General features: G+C 46.5%; 1 protein-coding gene across 3 annotated transcripts in view; it reads right to left on the bottom strand.

The window, feature by feature from the left end:
- SRGAP2 (SLIT-ROBO Rho GTPase activating protein 2) overlaps window positions 1-16,970 on the bottom strand; it is a 111,140-nt gene continuing 94,170 nt past the window's right edge. For 2 of the 3 annotated variants that reach the window (XM_026864219.1, XM_026864221.1), the window contains exons 17-22: window positions 16,011-16,235; window positions 12,636-12,715; window positions 8,299-8,479; window positions 7,735-7,881; window positions 5,288-5,615; window positions 1-2,797 (exon numbers count right to left, since the gene is read on the bottom strand). In XM_026864219.1, coding sequence (XP_026720020.1) covers window positions 2,414-2,797; window positions 5,288-5,615; window positions 7,735-7,881; window positions 8,299-8,479; window positions 12,636-12,715; window positions 16,011-16,235 — 1,345 coding nt within the window. In that variant the 3' untranslated portion in view covers window positions 1-2,413. Of the gene's footprint in view, window positions 2,798-5,287; window positions 6,523-7,734; window positions 7,882-8,298; window positions 8,480-12,635; window positions 12,716-16,010; window positions 16,236-16,970 lie in introns of those variants that run through there. The other variant, XM_026864222.1, reaches the window with a different exon arrangement.

Below are 16,970 nucleotides of genomic sequence, written 5' to 3'. Positions count from 1 at the left end.
TTTTTTTTTTTTTTAATCTCTTAATTTCCATTCATACTTCAGACCTGGAAGATAGAAAAGAGCATCTCCTCCAAATGTGCTGTGCGTGGCTGGACACTTATTCTTAGAAACATGAATGCTAGGCATAAAAATATAAAGAAAATAAGGCATTACAAATGAGTCGAAGTAAATTTACAGAGATCCTGCTCTTGACACAGATTGACTTTGGTCAGTCATGACCATAAAGGAAAACAAAACCAAAAACTCCCTACTTAAAAGTAAATGTCAGAAAGTTCTGCCTGAGCAAAAAATTACAAGTTTAATTCTGTTTTGTTTTTTTTTTTTCCCAAAAGAACAAGTGATTCCTTGGTGGTAGAAGTCCATCAGAACCTGAGAGGAAAGGTCGCTGGTCGCACTGTGGGGATCTTCCCCTGCGAGAGGAACAGGGCAAGGTCCAGTGACAGTCACACACGTACCGTGGTGCTTCCCAAGGGGAACTGCTGCTACAGATCAGCTAAGGAGAGATGAGGAATAACGAGTGTTCTCACTGAAATCTTCCCGGCGTTCCCCAATTTTGTCGTATGGTCTTAATTTAGGGCAAAGAGAAAGCTGGTGTTTTTATAAGCCATCGTTAATACGGATCTATTACTTCTGTAGAGATGGAGGGGGGGTGTGGAGGGGACAGGGACACAGTAAAACCCTGTTCGCTTCTCCGAGTAACATCCTAAATGGATCAGAAAAGCACAGTTGAGAAACTGTTCTTAGAAATGGAAGCGTTTTCTTCTTTTTTAACTACTAAGTGCCAATTAAAATGACATTGTAGTCACGAGGAAACTAAGTGTGAGGAAACCCCCAAATTTAAAAGAAACTCGGCTAAACGGGAGAGAAAAATGTCTTTTCTTATCTTGTCCTTGCCTGAATTTATTTTGACGAAAATGTTAAGACGTGCAGCTTTTTTTGAAATCCCAGGAAAAGTTTGGGAACAAGGTGAACCGAGGTGCAGCCAGAGTCTCCTCTCTTGCAGGACCGCGAGATCTTCTTTACCATCGTTGAGCGGCACACGCCTTTTATTTTTAAATTAAATAAACGCTAGCATTGTGGAAAATTCTCAGTAGAGTACAAAAGAGTCCATGCAGCCTGCCAGGGGCTGAAGCACTTGCTGCCTACCATATAAATACAAACACCACGGGTTCATCCACGTGCCTGCGGGGTCCTGTGGAGCTGGGGCGCTCGACCAACGTCTGCTGCCACATCACTGTCCCCAGCAGCGTCTCCTACTGTCCCCAGCAGCGTCTTACACCGCTCTATAAGAGCAGAGATCCCTAAAGCAGTTCACGGCGGTCACAGCCACCGACCGAAGCGTTTGCAACCAGGAAGAGGGAGAAGATACAAAGCTTGAGAACTTCTGGTTGAAGTTTTTACAGTGCTTGTAACTGGGATTTTGGTAAGGATCCATCTTGGTGTATGATCAAAACAAGAACGTGTGCGTTAGTAAATGAACTCCCATCAGAGTACGCTTAGTTTTCCGAAGTTAACTTGTTTTTACATTCAGTCTCCCGAGACCACACACCACATCATAGCCTACGGGCTGAAAATTACACTGAAAAACAATAAAGCTGTTTTTAAATATGGGAGAGCAAAGGGGGAAGACAGCTAGATTGTCCATAAGCAACAACTGGGCTCTTTCTTATGCTCCTAAACCTCAGGAACATGTTTGTTTATATTTGCACAGACACATATTACGTATAACTCCACAAAATCTAAGAGTGTTCCAGAGTAAACTATTTTTCATGACAAGTGTCAACTAAAGGATGAGGCTGGATGGCCAAGAGCTCTGGCCCTGGCGGGGGGAGGAATGGGGGAGCAAACAAACAAAACTAGAGGATGTGATGGAAGTCGAGACAGACCCTTAACCACCGTGGCACCAGCGGGCGACTTAATAATAATAATAATAATGCACAAGAAACAGGCATGTCCAAGCTCCACGTAAACAGTGGCACCAAAACATGCAGTAGACTAAAATCTATCCTATTGTTTCCCTGTGATAAATGAAACACGGAATATAGAAGTCACTACACCAGTATTCAAAACATGACGCCACTAAACATTTCTTTCAGTGGCCAAACACTTGAACAAGGCATCAACTAGAAACCAAGATCCAACTCGTCGCTTTCTGTCTGTTTTCCTCCTCAGCTTCACAGTGACCCCATACTGGATTTCCCAAGCGTGGCACGAGCTGTTCTGCCTTACGAACATCACTGATGCGGGTACATGGGACGAGGTTGTTACTGCTTAGTTCACTCCCAGCAGCAGTTCACAACTAACCTTCAGCAGAAGTTCGGAAATTAGTTAAATAGGAATTTTAAGGTCTTTAACAGAGTCTCTTCATCTGAAAAACAATACAGCTGTTATCCACAGAGCAGCATCAAGTTTATCAGACAGTACAGGACTTGTCAGTAGGCTGCTGAGATGCAGAGGAGGCAACGCCGGGGCTCGTGGCGTTGGTTTTGGGGAAAACTGTAGGTTTTGGCCGAGTTGCCGGAGGTTTCACCTGGGTGGCCATTTTGACGGATTTCACCGGTCTGAAGGTGCACGGGATGTCGCCGGCTGTGCTGGCGCTGCGCTGGAAAGCTGGTTCAGTGTCCTTGAGGATCTGAGTGTGCAGAGGGCTGGAAGGTTCCGAGGTGGGGGCCACCACCGGAGACGTTTTCAAAGGCTCCAGCGTGTCGAGGACAACATCTGGCGTGTGCTTTACGCTGCTTTGCCTTTCCAGCTCCCGCAGCTCGTTCAGAGCAGAGTTCATAGTAGCTTCGATATCCTGCAAAGACAAAAGAGAAACCGAGTGAATAACAGAACCCAGACACGTAAATACGGAGATAAAAGTCAGCCTTTGAGAACGACGTACTTGTTTTCAGCCTGTAAACAGCAACACTCAAACCAACTGGCGGGTCAAGGACCTTTAGGCGTCAAAGTGAAACCCGTGCCAAACTGCACAGCGTTGCATACTGAAGCCAATAAGCAGTAATATTTTCCATCAACAGGGAACAAAATAATTTCTAGCACTTTCTCAATGCTAATCTGGTCCTTCACTGCTCCTGATGCTGCTCGGACCTCAAAGACGAGTGCAATCCCAAAACGCAGCCACGAACACAAAACCACGGGAATCAAAGTGTGAGGATCCATCCCCGTACTTCACTTGGCACGTGAGACTCAGAAGAGTGAATTCCCGAAGGAAGGATTGATGATTTTGATGCTGGCCGATGGGCCACACACCGAGTGCTGAAATCCTCCTGTGCTCTTGCTGCCTCACTGGTTTTCCTGCTGTCCGAGTCGTCTTCCCTTCCCAGAAAGGTCATTGCACAAGACTCCAAATTTTATTGTTTTAGAAAACACAGAAAATATCAGAAAGGTAGACAGAAATTCAGGTTGGCACCTCTCCTTCCTCTTATAGAATATTACAGCCGTTAACAAGCAAACATAAAGAGAACCCTGAGATCAAACCACGGCTTTTTTTCTCAGCTGTGGCAGGACCTACATGTTTGCTACAGCCCGTGCCGTGGAGCCCACTGGGGCACAGAAATCACTGGAGAGCAGAAGAGCTCAGCCTCTCTGTGACTCACAGCTTGGCTACAGCTTTTTAGCTTCCTCAGAGGTTTTTCAGGGGGTGGGGAAGGTAAATCAGTCAAGGAATGGTGGAAGAAACCAGAGACAGTAATCCGACACCTCCAAGTCTATCTTGAGGCCAGGCAGATTTTACTTATGAAGTTAGGGAAAAATATGTTAAAATGCGTGATGATTATTAGGTGGTGTCTGAACAGATACTACGGGGCAAAGAGAAACACTAATTTAACACAGCTTTTAAATTTTTTTTCTCCCTCCTTTTTTGTTTTTTTTCCCCCGCCCCCCCCCCTCCTCTACTCTTTTTCTCCCCAGACTCTTCTCCAGTGAAAACAATGGAGTTAACCTTTTGGCAGGAAGAGGAGACAGAACAATTTCAGTTAGAGCTTAATTGAAAAAACAAAGAAACTGATTTATGTCAACCAATGCCTTGGAAGGACAATGAAACATGAAGACAACAAGAACTGTGTATTATAATTCCACTGTAACAAACGGGCTTAAAATTCGTAAGGGCAAAATAAAACTTTCCATCAGAATACGTATCAGGTTTTTATTTGGACCTTTTTTATTGCTTGGTGTTGCTGCCCTGTCAATAAAAATTATGTTGAATTTTCACATATCTTCCCCCAGCTCCTTAGAAACCTACAGACTCCTGAACCAGGCAGAGAAGTCAGGTCTCCAGGGGCTGGCTTTGTAATCCGAGACCCGAGCATTCCTTGGCTTTGGATAGATCCATCACGTACTGAGAACAGTTGGTACAGGCAACATACATGTGGGGGCACATCGCCGAGCGTGGAGTGGGAGAAAGGGAAGATCCTTCATGCAGGGGGAAATCTGGAACATTTCCATCAGTCACCCCATTAGTAGCTGTCACTTGTTCAAACCAAAGTCTTGAGATGAGGGATCCGCACTAAACCAGTCTGTGTCAAAACTAGCAAAGACTAAGAAAAACAGAGAGAACACCTTTCCCTTTAAGCTGCACCGAAGGAATCCGAGAAGACCGTTTCCTTGTTGTCCGGTCAGTGCGTGGAGCCAGGCCCAAGAGCAGAGCTCTCTGCAAAGTTAAAGCCCAGCTGCAGGCGCATCGGTAGCCCACCCTCATTTCAAGGCACTTGTCTAAATAACTAACTAACGAAAACTAGCAGTATTATGTTCCAAGTTGGTTCCTAATCGCACGCTGAACCCTGCAAGCATATAAAGATGCCACTGTGAGCACTGTACAACTCAGCAGCCTGCTTTTATTTTGACTGTAATACACCACACGCTTCCAACGTCTAACCACAGGCAAGTCTGCACAACTGACAGGAGAATGTTAAATTGACACTACGTACTTGACTTTTCTCGTGTCTTGAAGTTATGATTGTTTAATTTTTTGCTGACAGCTTTGGAATCCGTGTAACTTTCTGAAATGGACGTTTTTACTGTTGAAACTAAAATTATGAATAATGAAGAAGGCCAAGTTTTTATGGAGGAAGGACCCGGCTGTTTATCTTCACTCATGAAAGCAGGCTCAGTGACTTGCACAAAGCGAGGCTGAAAGACTAGACTCAAGCTGTGTAGTAAGTTAATACTGCACCGAGAGAGGGGAAGGGATACCAGATTAAATCAGACTTCGCATTAAAACATCTTATTGTATCCAACACTCCAAAGTTTCCAAAACAAATCTTTAAGGCAAAGCACTCCTATTTACCTGTGCAATCACCTCGGGGTCCATGGGCCGGTGGTTGTTGAAGCTCTTGGACCTCCCTGCTGTCACAGTTTTCCGGATCTGCGGGCTGTCTATCCTGTTCTTCAGAGACGAGTGTCGGCTGATAGAATTGAGGCTGCCGTGGCCACTGATGGAGCATTTATCTGGAACGTCCTTGGGAAGACTTTGGCTCATAATGGGCTGAGATGAGGGTCTGGAACCGGCTATGGCTCCTGGGGAGGCTGGTTCTGCCATTGAGCTACCTAGTCCATGGCTGTCACTTTGACGGAAGGCTCTTCTGATGCTGCCTGACTCTGGTTTCTTTCTTTGCCTTCAGTCACAAAAGCAAAACAAGTCAATACAAGCAGGTACACAAAACAGGCTGTCATTTGAAGATATCCCCCCAAACAACACAGAGGACAACAGGAAGAGACATAAAGATACCCAGATTACAAATACACCCAAGATTTTAAGAGCCGTTGTGAAACAGTAAAATTATAAATCATTCCAGTTTAACACTTCTAACAACAAGAGTGAGTTTCTGGCAGCTGTGCGCATTCATAGCGAAACCCAGAAAACTTGGATGGAACGTAATTAACTTGGTCAAGAGGAAAAGGATTTATATTCGAACAAAAAAAAAACCCTCTGTGCCATCAACAGGTTTTGATGATGTGTTTTTATTACATTAGAAGAGCAGAGCTACAATTTTTGACTGGAGGACACAGTATAAGTCTACTAAGCTCCTGGCCCAAGGCATCAAGTTATTGTTTTCAGAGACTGGCAAGCAAAGAACCCCAGAGTTCGGGGTTAATGATCATTTCCAATAGTTGCTGGTGGTAACAGATGTTTCTTTTTCATTGCTTTAGCAGGACCACAAGGCATTATCTATGTCGGGCTACAGATAGACCAAAAGGATGATGTCAAATGGATGAGCTGGTCCAAAGAATTTAGTTTCTACCCCAGCACCATGCAGTCTGACAGCACAATTCCATTCAAATCATACGAAGGCCAAGGCAGCAGAATACTTTATGCCAAAGGTCTGAAGCTTGGCATCCATTATACAGGGAAGGATCCATTTATATATAGCACCAGCCCCATGAATAACTGCAAGAAAGTGTTAACTCCAGTAGGATTTTGGCATCCAAATAATAATTCAGTGGGTGGCACAACTGTCATTGCGAAACCATCTGATTTAATTTTGCTCAAGTCTGTTCACACATAGGTCAGAAGATTCATTCCTAAAGAAAAAACAACAAAATGAGTCTTATGCTACTATTGCTAAATATCAGTTTCCCTACTAAGGGGAAAAAAAAAAACAAAACCAAAAAAAACGGGAGTGGACATTACCCAGGCTTCTTAAAAACACTACATACAACACTACCAGATGGTGAAGCTCCAACACAGGTCTGTTCGATATACAAATCTTTCCATAACTGGCAGAACGGCATACTTCAATGGTTCAGACAATAAATATCATAAAAGAAAGCCCAGATCCCAAGCTGCTGCAGATTAACACAGCTCCGCAGATATCAGCGGAGCTCTGCCGACTCCCATAAACTAAGGACCGGGCTCTGTGTAGGCCATTAGCAGGTCGAACCTTTAAAAAGGATGCATTTCTGTCAACACCTTTATAGACTACATGCTGTTAAGTTAACTGAAGGTTAAAGATATCCACTCCCATAAAACTGTAATTATCATATTAATACCTTCACTGCACAATAGAGAGAGGTGGGGATTTTTAATACTAAGGAAAGGATCAGAAAGATATGGGGGAATAGGTCTGCTCTAGAATAATTAAAGAAGAAATTAAGGAATTTAGTCTGTTACTAGCTTAATTTCTCGGTTCTTTTATGACGTTGAGTGTTGGCTAAAGTAACAATTTCTGGTTGAGGAGGTGAAGTTAGAGCAACGGGGAGGTGTGTCGTTTCACTGCAAGCATACGGTTAGTAACCTGAGGTGAGAAGTGCCGGAGAAACGAAAGTATGTTACGGGCAATGCCAGACGGTGGGACTTAAGGTATGTCATTTAGCACAAAATGTCACACTCGTTTCTGAAGAAATCGCCCCCCGCCCCATAAAACAAAACACGTTAAACGCAAACGAGACATAACAAATCACAGAACACAACAACAAATGGGAAGACATGATTACAAGAACTCAGTCGGCTATTCCCCTCCCTTTCTCTGTGTGCTTAGCTTAAAAAATAGGACATATTTGGGAAAACGGGAACAGATGGCACCTTAGGGATAGGGAAGAGAAGCCAGTGGGATTTTAAATGAGCATTGGCCACACTGGCGACAGAGAGAGGGAGAGGAGAGCAAAATGCGAGCAAGTTAGAAGAGGGGGGAGCAGAGAGAAACGGTGGCAGCGCTCATCAGCGAAGGAAATATTTTACTGGACCCATCACCAAGATCTTTACAGTGAAGTAAAATAACGCAAGGCCATTCTTACTTGTTGATGTTTGCAAGGTAAATGTCTGCGACGTGACCCCCACTTGGGCAACTGGCACCAGCTCTAGCAGTCACTTTTTCTTCCGGTGGCTCAGAATTTATTTCTATTTCAGACTTCGGACTGGATCTTTCAGAGATACCATCCTCACTAGGAAGGAGGAGGGAAGGAAATCACAACCCAAACAGGACCAACAGCACTGAGTTTCAAATACAGCACTGTGTATGTAAACTTATGTACAGGAAAACAGCACCGTGCTAGAAGCTTTCTCTTAAGAATCATGACATATCTTTCAACCGAGAGAGCCTGAGTTCTGTGAGCAACTTGGAGATCCCAACTCTGCAGCTTTAACAGGCTGACAGCACCAGAACAATTTTTACATCACCCCTCCACGTACGTGGAGACCTACAGCTCTGCGGAGCTCTGCTTGTTTCAGGAGGGCTCCCTTCGTGCAGGGGAGGCTGAGGGACGAACTCTCCCCACCTGGTGTCAACATCTCGACACAAACGCTTCACACCTGAGTTTTAAGCAAGCCCATCCTGCAGAAGGGCTTCAAGGGTAACATACGTGTCTTGAACGACGATATACTGATGAGGAATGAGGCCGTCAATTCCATTGTGGCGTCCCTCCCACCAGTCATCTGAGGCCCGCTGATAGAGTAAGAGAGAAGCCCCTTTTTTAAAGGACAGCTCTCGCGCAGTCCTGCCAATGTAGTCGAACTTCGCTATTGCTTCTATGGGCTCACACTCTAGGAGATAGAAGGGGATAAACAACAATTCACTGAACACTTGGGCTCAGGTAAGTATTCAACAGTTTAAATCTACCATAAACCAGCTTACGACGGGACCATTGATAAAGTGTTGCTTCGTAAGGCAGCAGAGGGTTGAAGCAGCAAGATTCAGAGGGGAAGCCCTACCATATGAGGATGTTGCCATTCAGCATTTACCTCATCTCTACGTGGTGGACACATTCACGTTTTCCAAGTCCTCAACCCACTTACAGCAATTCAAGTGCACGAAGATGGAAACAGCATCGTTAAAAAAAAAAAAAAAAAAAAAATTTCAAAGCTGGGTGGCAATCAGGTATGTTCCAGACAAAAATCTGCCTGTGGTACACTTTCTTAAAGGCAGCTAAATTAAACCTCCTGGGCAGGCAAGCAGGAGTGGTTATTAGCATTTAGGGAGGGAAACATCCTCTGATTCCAAGCTGCTTTAGAAATAAAGCATCTATTCAGAAGGAAATTCGTGCTGCCTGTGAGGTTCACCTGACCCAGGAGACGGGATTCTGGCACCGTGGGAGGCCGTGCTATTCATCGACCCGTCAGGGAAGGTAACAAAAACATTCAGTGCCTCCCCGCTGCGGTCTGCGCAGGCATCGGGAGGGCAGGCGGCTCCCCCGGGCTCCGTACGCCCGGGCTGCACCGCGCACAGCACTGGGAGCTGCACAACGTGCTCCGAATCTGACTGCTCCTCCTTGGAAAGCTCACAGAAGAGCTACAGCCATGCTGCGTCTGCAACCAGGCACTAATCCTGGCCCCTGCAGGACTCTGATATTATACACAGGGACAATACGGGCATTTAGACACTCGGGGAAAATCGATATGAAATTCATGTGGATTATTTTTAAGACTTAGAAAAAAAGCTGCCATTGGTTGAGCCTAAATATTTATTAAGCCAGCTCCCAATTCAAGACAGACGTCAGGGGAAGGGAGATGAGCTCAGCCACATGGCCCCAGAGGACTTCAGCCTCTAAGTACTTTAAAGGAGCTTTAACACAGCCAAGCGGTGCATGGAAATTGGGGTATTTTTTCCTGGGGAGGAAGACTGACAGTTCATCTTCCAGGAGAAGAGACGATCTGCCTTTTTGTCCCGAGATCTCCTCTGCATCACAAAAGCTTCTAAAGCACAACAGCCAGTCGACGAGGATTGGAAGGCCAAGTGTGAGCCACAGCCTTTAGAAACATTCCTCGGGAGAGCATACGTTCAAGTATTAAGTCTTCCAAGGCAGACTGCAGGCAGGCAAGGTAGTAGCTGGGCTTGAGGAAATATATATATGGTGTAAATCCATCTGTGCGAGCAGAAACATCCCCCCGCCTCCAAAGAGCCCCCCCCAGCTTCTGCGTTACAAAGCACGAAGCGACCGAGCGCTGAGGACAACCAGCAACAGGATCTGCTAGATCAACACTCCCCCCCCAGCAATTAACTTCTCCGTTACTAATCCAGACAGCTCGGAATTCTGTCAGATCACGGGTTCCAGGTAAACCCGTGGTCAGGCTCTCCCAAAGCCCGTATCAGCCCTCAGCACCCAGCAGGATTTCTGCTCGGGTGAGGGAAGCCCAGCCCGTGTTTGCAGCTCGCGACAGCCGCCTTGCTCCGGACTCCCCAAAGCACATGGTTATCTGGTTTTGGCTCCTTCTGTCCTCTTGCTTGTTTTGCCTCTGGAGCCAGCTTCTTCATAACGCTAAAAAAAACCCGATAATGCTGGTTTTTGGGTGTCCCCTTCCATTTACGAAGGGGATGGGAGTGTGGTTTTGTAAATTCCATCTGTTTCATTAAGAAGTGTTTATTGTTCCAGATGAGCGCGGCACTCAGGTTTCTTATGTTTCCAATTGGCTTTTTAGGACTCTGGCTTTTGTCCAGAGAAGTGATTTTAAACTCTAATTTCCAGTAGCTTTTTCCTACTACACTTATGCTCAGAGAAGAAAGCTGTATGAATAAAGAGCAATAAGGCTAAGCCAAACAATTACCCCTGCCAGTCTGACAGCCTGCGCAGGAAAGCAGCAGCTGAAAATCTTTCCACTCACACACAGAATTTAATGAACATACGACCTGCTTGGCTTTCGGCATTCCTGACCTCCTATGCCTGTCTCAAAGCAAAGTGTCCGCTCCCTTGCACAGCGAGGCTGACGGGGCACTGCAGAGATGCTCTGCAAAGCACGACCTCGCCCCCCACCCCAGACCCGATTCCTTCCTTCGGTGAAGGTGGCTGGGATGGCAGCTTTACTTCGGGAGGACTAGAGCCAGCCTCACTAGGATGGGCTTAAACAGCAAGGGCCTGATCACATCTCAAGAGTGAAGGAGTGAGAAAAACCCAAGAACACCCGTCCCGCTGAGTCGCGGAGCTGTACGCCGCCCTTGGACAAGTATCCCCGAGGTGTGACGCTGCACAGCTCAGTGAGAAGGACGTGAGACTCCTCAGTTAACCAGACCCTGCTGCTCCCTCAGAGATAGAGGCCCAGCTCCCTCCTCTGCTTCGGTGCCAAACGCTCCCTCCCAAATACTTCCTATGGAATATTCCGTGTAGGTTGCAGAACTCCATCCAAAAAAGCCTCCGAATTTTACCTTGCTCAGGGGCCCCACGCAATCTAGTTCCCAGAGGCTGTAAAACGTTGTCCTTCTCTAATCTCTAACTGCTCATTTTCTCATCACTGTACCCTCTCAGCCACATCAGCGACCTAAAAATCCCATGCAGAAACCGTGCAAGTACACACCGTGGCGTATCACCCTGCAGGCTTTAAGTCCTGGGTTTTACAGATACAGGACGAGTTAGCCCTTCCTTCATTACAGCAATGAAATTGCTCCTTCTTTAGGTACAAACTCAAAAAGGACACGTTTTCATGCATTATTAAAAAGCTAACACTTCTCAGAAAGAACGCTCTGTTCGAGACAGACAGCGAACTCGTGTTTCATTCCTGTAGGCTTTGTGTTTCTTCCCAACAATCTTGGTGAGGAGTTGCCCTGACAGTGCTTCACCTTGCCGAGGGAGAACGGATTTTTCCAGTGCTTCTCGCAGTGCTCAACATCATTTACTTTGTTATTGGTGTGTGAACACCACGAAGCCAGCTGGAGCACAGCAATGCCACGGGAAAGGTTTGTTAAGCAACTGATGGAGTGAAGAGAGAAAAAAAGCAGCACAGGAGCACGTGGCAGGGCAACTGAGCAAATTCCTAAAGACCAGCTCAAAAAGGATCTCACCTCATCTTAAGGGAACGTTACCTTCTTCCCACCTTTACAACTGAGGCCGTAACCAGGAAAACCGTCGCAGGACTTAGACAATTGCAAGGGGCCAAACTCAAGAATAAACCCAGTCTGTCCTGTTTTGGTCACTCTGCTTTACGTGCTGATCAGTATTCTGGGGATCACCATTTCCCATCAGTAACGGAACCTCGTCTGCCCTGGATGGGGCTCCCATGCAGTTGTTCCCCATCACAGGAGGCAGCTTTGAAAGTATCAGCCACAGACACTCCAAGTGTCACCTTTTCCTTAGGAACTACCATGAAAATCTCAGCGTTGGCACCCTTTTTCACCGATCAGATAAGAAATGTAGCAGAGTTCCCCCAAGGAGAGCCAAAAATTATCAATGAGAGGGGCCACTGGAACCCTTTAGTCTAAAACCTGGCTCTCAGTGGAAGACAAAGATTTTCATTTTACTTTGCTTGCTTCCTTAAAGCAGAACCACTGGGGCTTAAAGCACTCCCAGTACCCTTGCCAAAGCTACTGAAAGGGGAAAGGCCTGGCACACGCAGAGGGGAGCGGGAGCACATGCTGAAACACATCCAGGCTTTGGCTCCACGCTTCCCCTGTGACTTGAAGATCCTTCTCAAGTACAGATGAGCTCAGTCAGCCATGCTAGCGGGGAGTGTGCCCAGGCCTGCTGCTAAGATGAGATACCCCTGAAAAAAGGGATACTTTAAAAACAGTCAGGTAACTTCTGAAGATCCTTGTTCACGCCAGACCTTTTCACTTTTTGGCATCAAATGCTGTATGCGATGTTTCAAGTGACTGTTCTGATTTGAACCCCGCTTTGGATCTAAACTTTGAACTTAAATTGAAAGGCACTACCTTCTCTGCCTCCCCCACAGCAGGTTGCACCAGCTAACCAAGGAGTTAATAGACTTTGCATACCATCATCACTGGTGTGGTGTTCAGCCGTCACGTCCTGAACCGAGTCTTCTGTTGAGGCTCTCTCTCCGTGAGGACTTTCACTACGACAGAAGGAAACAAACGGTGCTTTAGTGGTAGAAATTGAGTTTCCTCATTTACAAAACTCAAAGATAACTTATCTAGGATTGTCTGTATTGGAAGCCAATACCTAGGTGCCGCCGTGACAGACATTTTGTGGATGCGTTTGCGCGTACCAAAGTCACTGTGACTAAGCCCGAGTTCTTATTTGATCAAGCAAACCAAACATCTTTGTTGACCTTCTTGTATGCTGTCAGGGAAGTCCAACTTCAGATCTTGTATCCTGGACCTCTGCAGATGTGAAGAAGTCAGACAGCAGCGGCATGTTGGGTCTAGCTCCTCTCTGCCATGCCAGAATTATTCCCTCAGCCGTATTCTCCACTGCTCTAATTAGCTCATTAGATGACTGATGAGATAGCTGCCACTTCCTGGGGGAAATTATTTCTCGATTCATAATGATATTTCCAGGTCTGAGTTTGTCATCTCCCTCCTTCCCTTTCATCACAATCTTAAATCGTGCCGTTCATTTCACTGAACGACTCCCAAAGCCAGATAATTGCCTGGAATCTTTATTTACAGAGCACCTAAACCACCAAGAGTACTCATCTCCGTTCGCATGAAGAAAAGCTTTGAAAGGATCAACAGACAACAAGTGGCAACCGAAGTTATGTTTTTGTAAGAAGCTACATGAGCAGTTCCCTCAGGACAGGAACAGAAAGGAAACTGGAAGAGGATCCACTGCCTCTCCCAAGGAGCTCTGCAGACTTGCTGCCAGCTGGCAGCGCTGCCTGCCCTGCCTGGTCGTCTTAGAGGGGAAAAAAAAAAAAAAGTGCTTGCTCCTCGTCTATCAGATGCTGTTGCTAAAGTCCAAACGCATTTGCTGCGCTCTTACACCGTAACTCGTTAAAGGTGACTTCTAATTCTCTTCACACGGTAATAACTTCATCCCTCGTTTTGACCTTGCAACAGTTAAAGTGATCACGGATGTGAAGTGCTCTCCCTTTGGTGATCTACCTCCTGTACTCTTTTAAAGAGGGAAAAAAAAAAATGGAAAAGGAGCCGTAAAATGTTCGAATAATTCTGGTGTCTCATTATGCTTAATCCACATGTCACGAAGCTGCCCCACCGTCTTCTGAGTCAGTACCTCAGGAATCAACCTTTCCCATCCTTTGCAAAGCCTTCATGCTACTTAATAAAGTTTACAGAAGAATCTGAAGCCAAACGGAGGTCCCGGGAGGAACACAGCATTGAGGGCTAAAGTTTCACACAGACTCTGAAGTAATGTCGCGTACAGCCAACGCTAAAGATCCCGGCGCTGCACAGAGCACCTCGGGCCTCTCCCTACCGCTGCCTCCAGCAGCCCTTCCACCCACAACCCTGTCCTTGCTGCAGGCTCGGTCTCTGGGATGCTGGGGTGGGAAGCCCGAGGCTGCCGGTTTCACCCCAGGGCTCTGGAGGTGCCAGCAGCCTCCACGGCCAGAGGACACGGTGCCAGCTGAGCATCGGCGAGCTGCCGGCTGCCCGCGACGGCGATGTCTCACATGCGGGACGCGGGGGCCTCCCGGCCGCTCCTCGGGCTGCCTCAGACCAACAGGAGGACGCAGCCCAGTCCCGGGCTTGACTCAAAGGCCGCATTTCAAGGCTTGCCTGCAGCACAGCCCTGAATTTGTCGTCAACTCTGAACCTTGCCCTCCCCTCCTCTGTCCGGGGCAAGCTGCCGACGCGAGGCGAGTGCCGCTCACGGGGAGAGCGCCGGCACAGAGGCGCAGAGCGCACGAGCCGTGGCGCTGAGCCCAGGCAGCCGCCAGGCCAAAGCTCCGTCTGCGAGTTCCCTGGCACAGGGACGGCTCAGCCCAGAGAAGTGGCACCGGGTGACTCCAAACGTCGCAGGCTCCGCTCCCGATGAATCAGCCCAAGGAGGAGGATTCACACTGCTGCTCGCAGGCTCTGCGGCGAGGAGCCCTGTGGGCAAGAACTAACGACTCTCTAAATACCAGGGCTATAAGAAGGCTCGAATGGGAACCAGATGCTTCTTCCTGGCTTCATTAAAGTCTCCCTTGCTTGCTTCTACCCTTCTCTGCTCAACAGGGGCTCGGGTCAGGGTGGTTAGGAAGGGCAACGAAGAAAAACCAAATGCCTTCAGCAAACCGATATCCCCTTCCAGGACGTTTTGCCTCCTACATACTCACGTCAAGTGTCACCCATACCGAGTGTACCAGACATTTTACATTTTTATTCCCTTCACCTCATGGGACAAAACCTCTTGTCAAAGTTAATGTGTTTCCTTAAGGTCATAGATTCTTTTTTTTTTTTTTTTTTTTTTTTTTTCTCGATTCTTTCATGGATAAGATCAGCTAAAAACATCAGAGTGAAGGGTAAAATTAACAGAATTGCCAAAAGAGGCTCTGGCAAGTCTTCTGCATAGAGCAGTTAGTATAGAGGAGCCTCTCCTCACCACACGTACGTGGAGGGAGCTGATAGTTAAAGCTCCTCTGAAACAAGTCAGGGAAACAAGGCTAGCTCTGTCACCAGAGCAACTTAATTTAAAAAATGTATTTATTTTAGTATATGAAAATAATCATTTGCATTCCTGGGACACTGGAGGGGGGAAGAAGCAGGGGGAGAAGCAGGACACAATTTAACATTCCTCATTTTCAGAGGGAGAGATCAGCTTGGCCAGTAGGAAAGAAAACACCTCCTTTCCTTCCCCCACTCCCCAACCTTCCACCCCAGATGACAGGAGCCGCTCTGGCTGAATTGCTTCCAGATGTGGCTTTCAGACTGAACACGCGGCCGGGCCTCTTGAGCTTTAAGCTGGATGGAAATGGTGATTTTGCATTCCTGCCTTTTCCCTCCCCCACCATCAAGTGCTGCCCTGAAAATTAAACCATGCCACAGCTTTCTAGGTTCAGTTGCAAGTGACCCCTGTGTCTGAAGCAAAGGCATTCAAGACAGGCAGAGAAAAATGGCAAAAGTGGGGAAAAAAGAAAAAGAAAAAAAAAAAAAAAGGAGGGAGGGAGGAAGGGAGACTGATTTTGGCAGCTACCATACCAGAACATCCAAGAAAATCCCTACACAACCTTACCCTTCAAGATAAATGAGTTAGGTTTGACAACTGAATAGCTACTTTCTACGAGCTGATTTCTTTTAAGTTGATGACTCTCCAGAGCCATCTCCTCTTCCATAAAACAGATTTTTGAAAGGCTGGGCCAGATGCCCAAATCTAGAATTAGACAACACCGAACGCATGACTGTAGCATGCTAATCCGTAAATAAATATCCACCCATTCATCTTGTCCTCAGTGGTCTTTATCATACCAGTAATCCTCAGTGTTTCCACCTCTGCTATAGACTGGACCCTCCAGCTCCCTGGGTCCTGGGAAGATGTTCTCATGTTGGATGATGATGGTTTTGATCAATTCATTGACATGAGCTTGGCAAGAGACTTGATCATGACCTTCAGGCACAGACATCAGTGTTGGCCCAAAGCAGATGGCTAAATTGTAGGGATCCATCATGTTCTCTTCACTGAACTGAGATAAACTGCAAAAGACAGAAGCGGGGAGGAGGGTTAACAGCAGAAAACAACATTATCACCATCGTCATCTGCTGCAGAACACACAGCTGAGCTCAAAGGTTTGCTTTGGGCTTTCTGTTCTTTAAAGCTGATCGTCCGGGACGTGAATGTTCTGGGTCCGTGTGAAAAATGAGATCCTGATGGCATTTACAGAGAAATAGAAATGGCAAAGGGAGTTTTTGAAAGCTCAAGACTATGTGAAAAGTCTTTGTTGACTTTACAAAGGGAGGACATTAATCTTCATCTTCAGTTTTTGGGTATTAGTGCTGTTCATAGCCCACGCGCAGCCCAACACTCAATACCAGAATTATCAGGTCCCCTCTGCCCAAGCACATGGGATCAAGTGACCAGAGTGTTATACCCTTCCTCCAAGGCCCAGGAGCCTCTCAAGTGAGCCTTCTCCGGCACTCTTTTTGAGGATTTCCCAGCAAAACTGAGTCTTAAAATTTCTATACGGTGCCATTTTTTAAAACACAATTTTCACCTCACTAACTTTTGTCCCAGACCCACCATTTAAGCCTTTCTGGCACCAGTTAAAGATTAAACAGAAAACTAAGTTCTGTTACAATTCCCCTTGAAACGCTCTGTTTTCTAGATCACTACTCAAAATAATTAAAAGCTACTGAGACTGGAAAGTCACATTTCGGTGACTCCAGCAGTGACATCTGTGAAACAAACCCCCTCCTTTCCAAACAGAAATA

This window comes from Athene cunicularia, assembly GCF_003259725.1.
Source record: "Athene cunicularia isolate RWA chromosome 26 unlocalized genomic scaffold, athCun1 chr26_part1, whole genome shotgun sequence".
Taxonomy (NCBI): domain Eukaryota; kingdom Metazoa; phylum Chordata; class Aves; order Strigiformes; family Strigidae; genus Athene; species Athene cunicularia.
The sequence above is the reverse complement of the archived record's forward strand: the minus strand, read 5'-3'. Positions and strand labels throughout refer to the sequence as shown.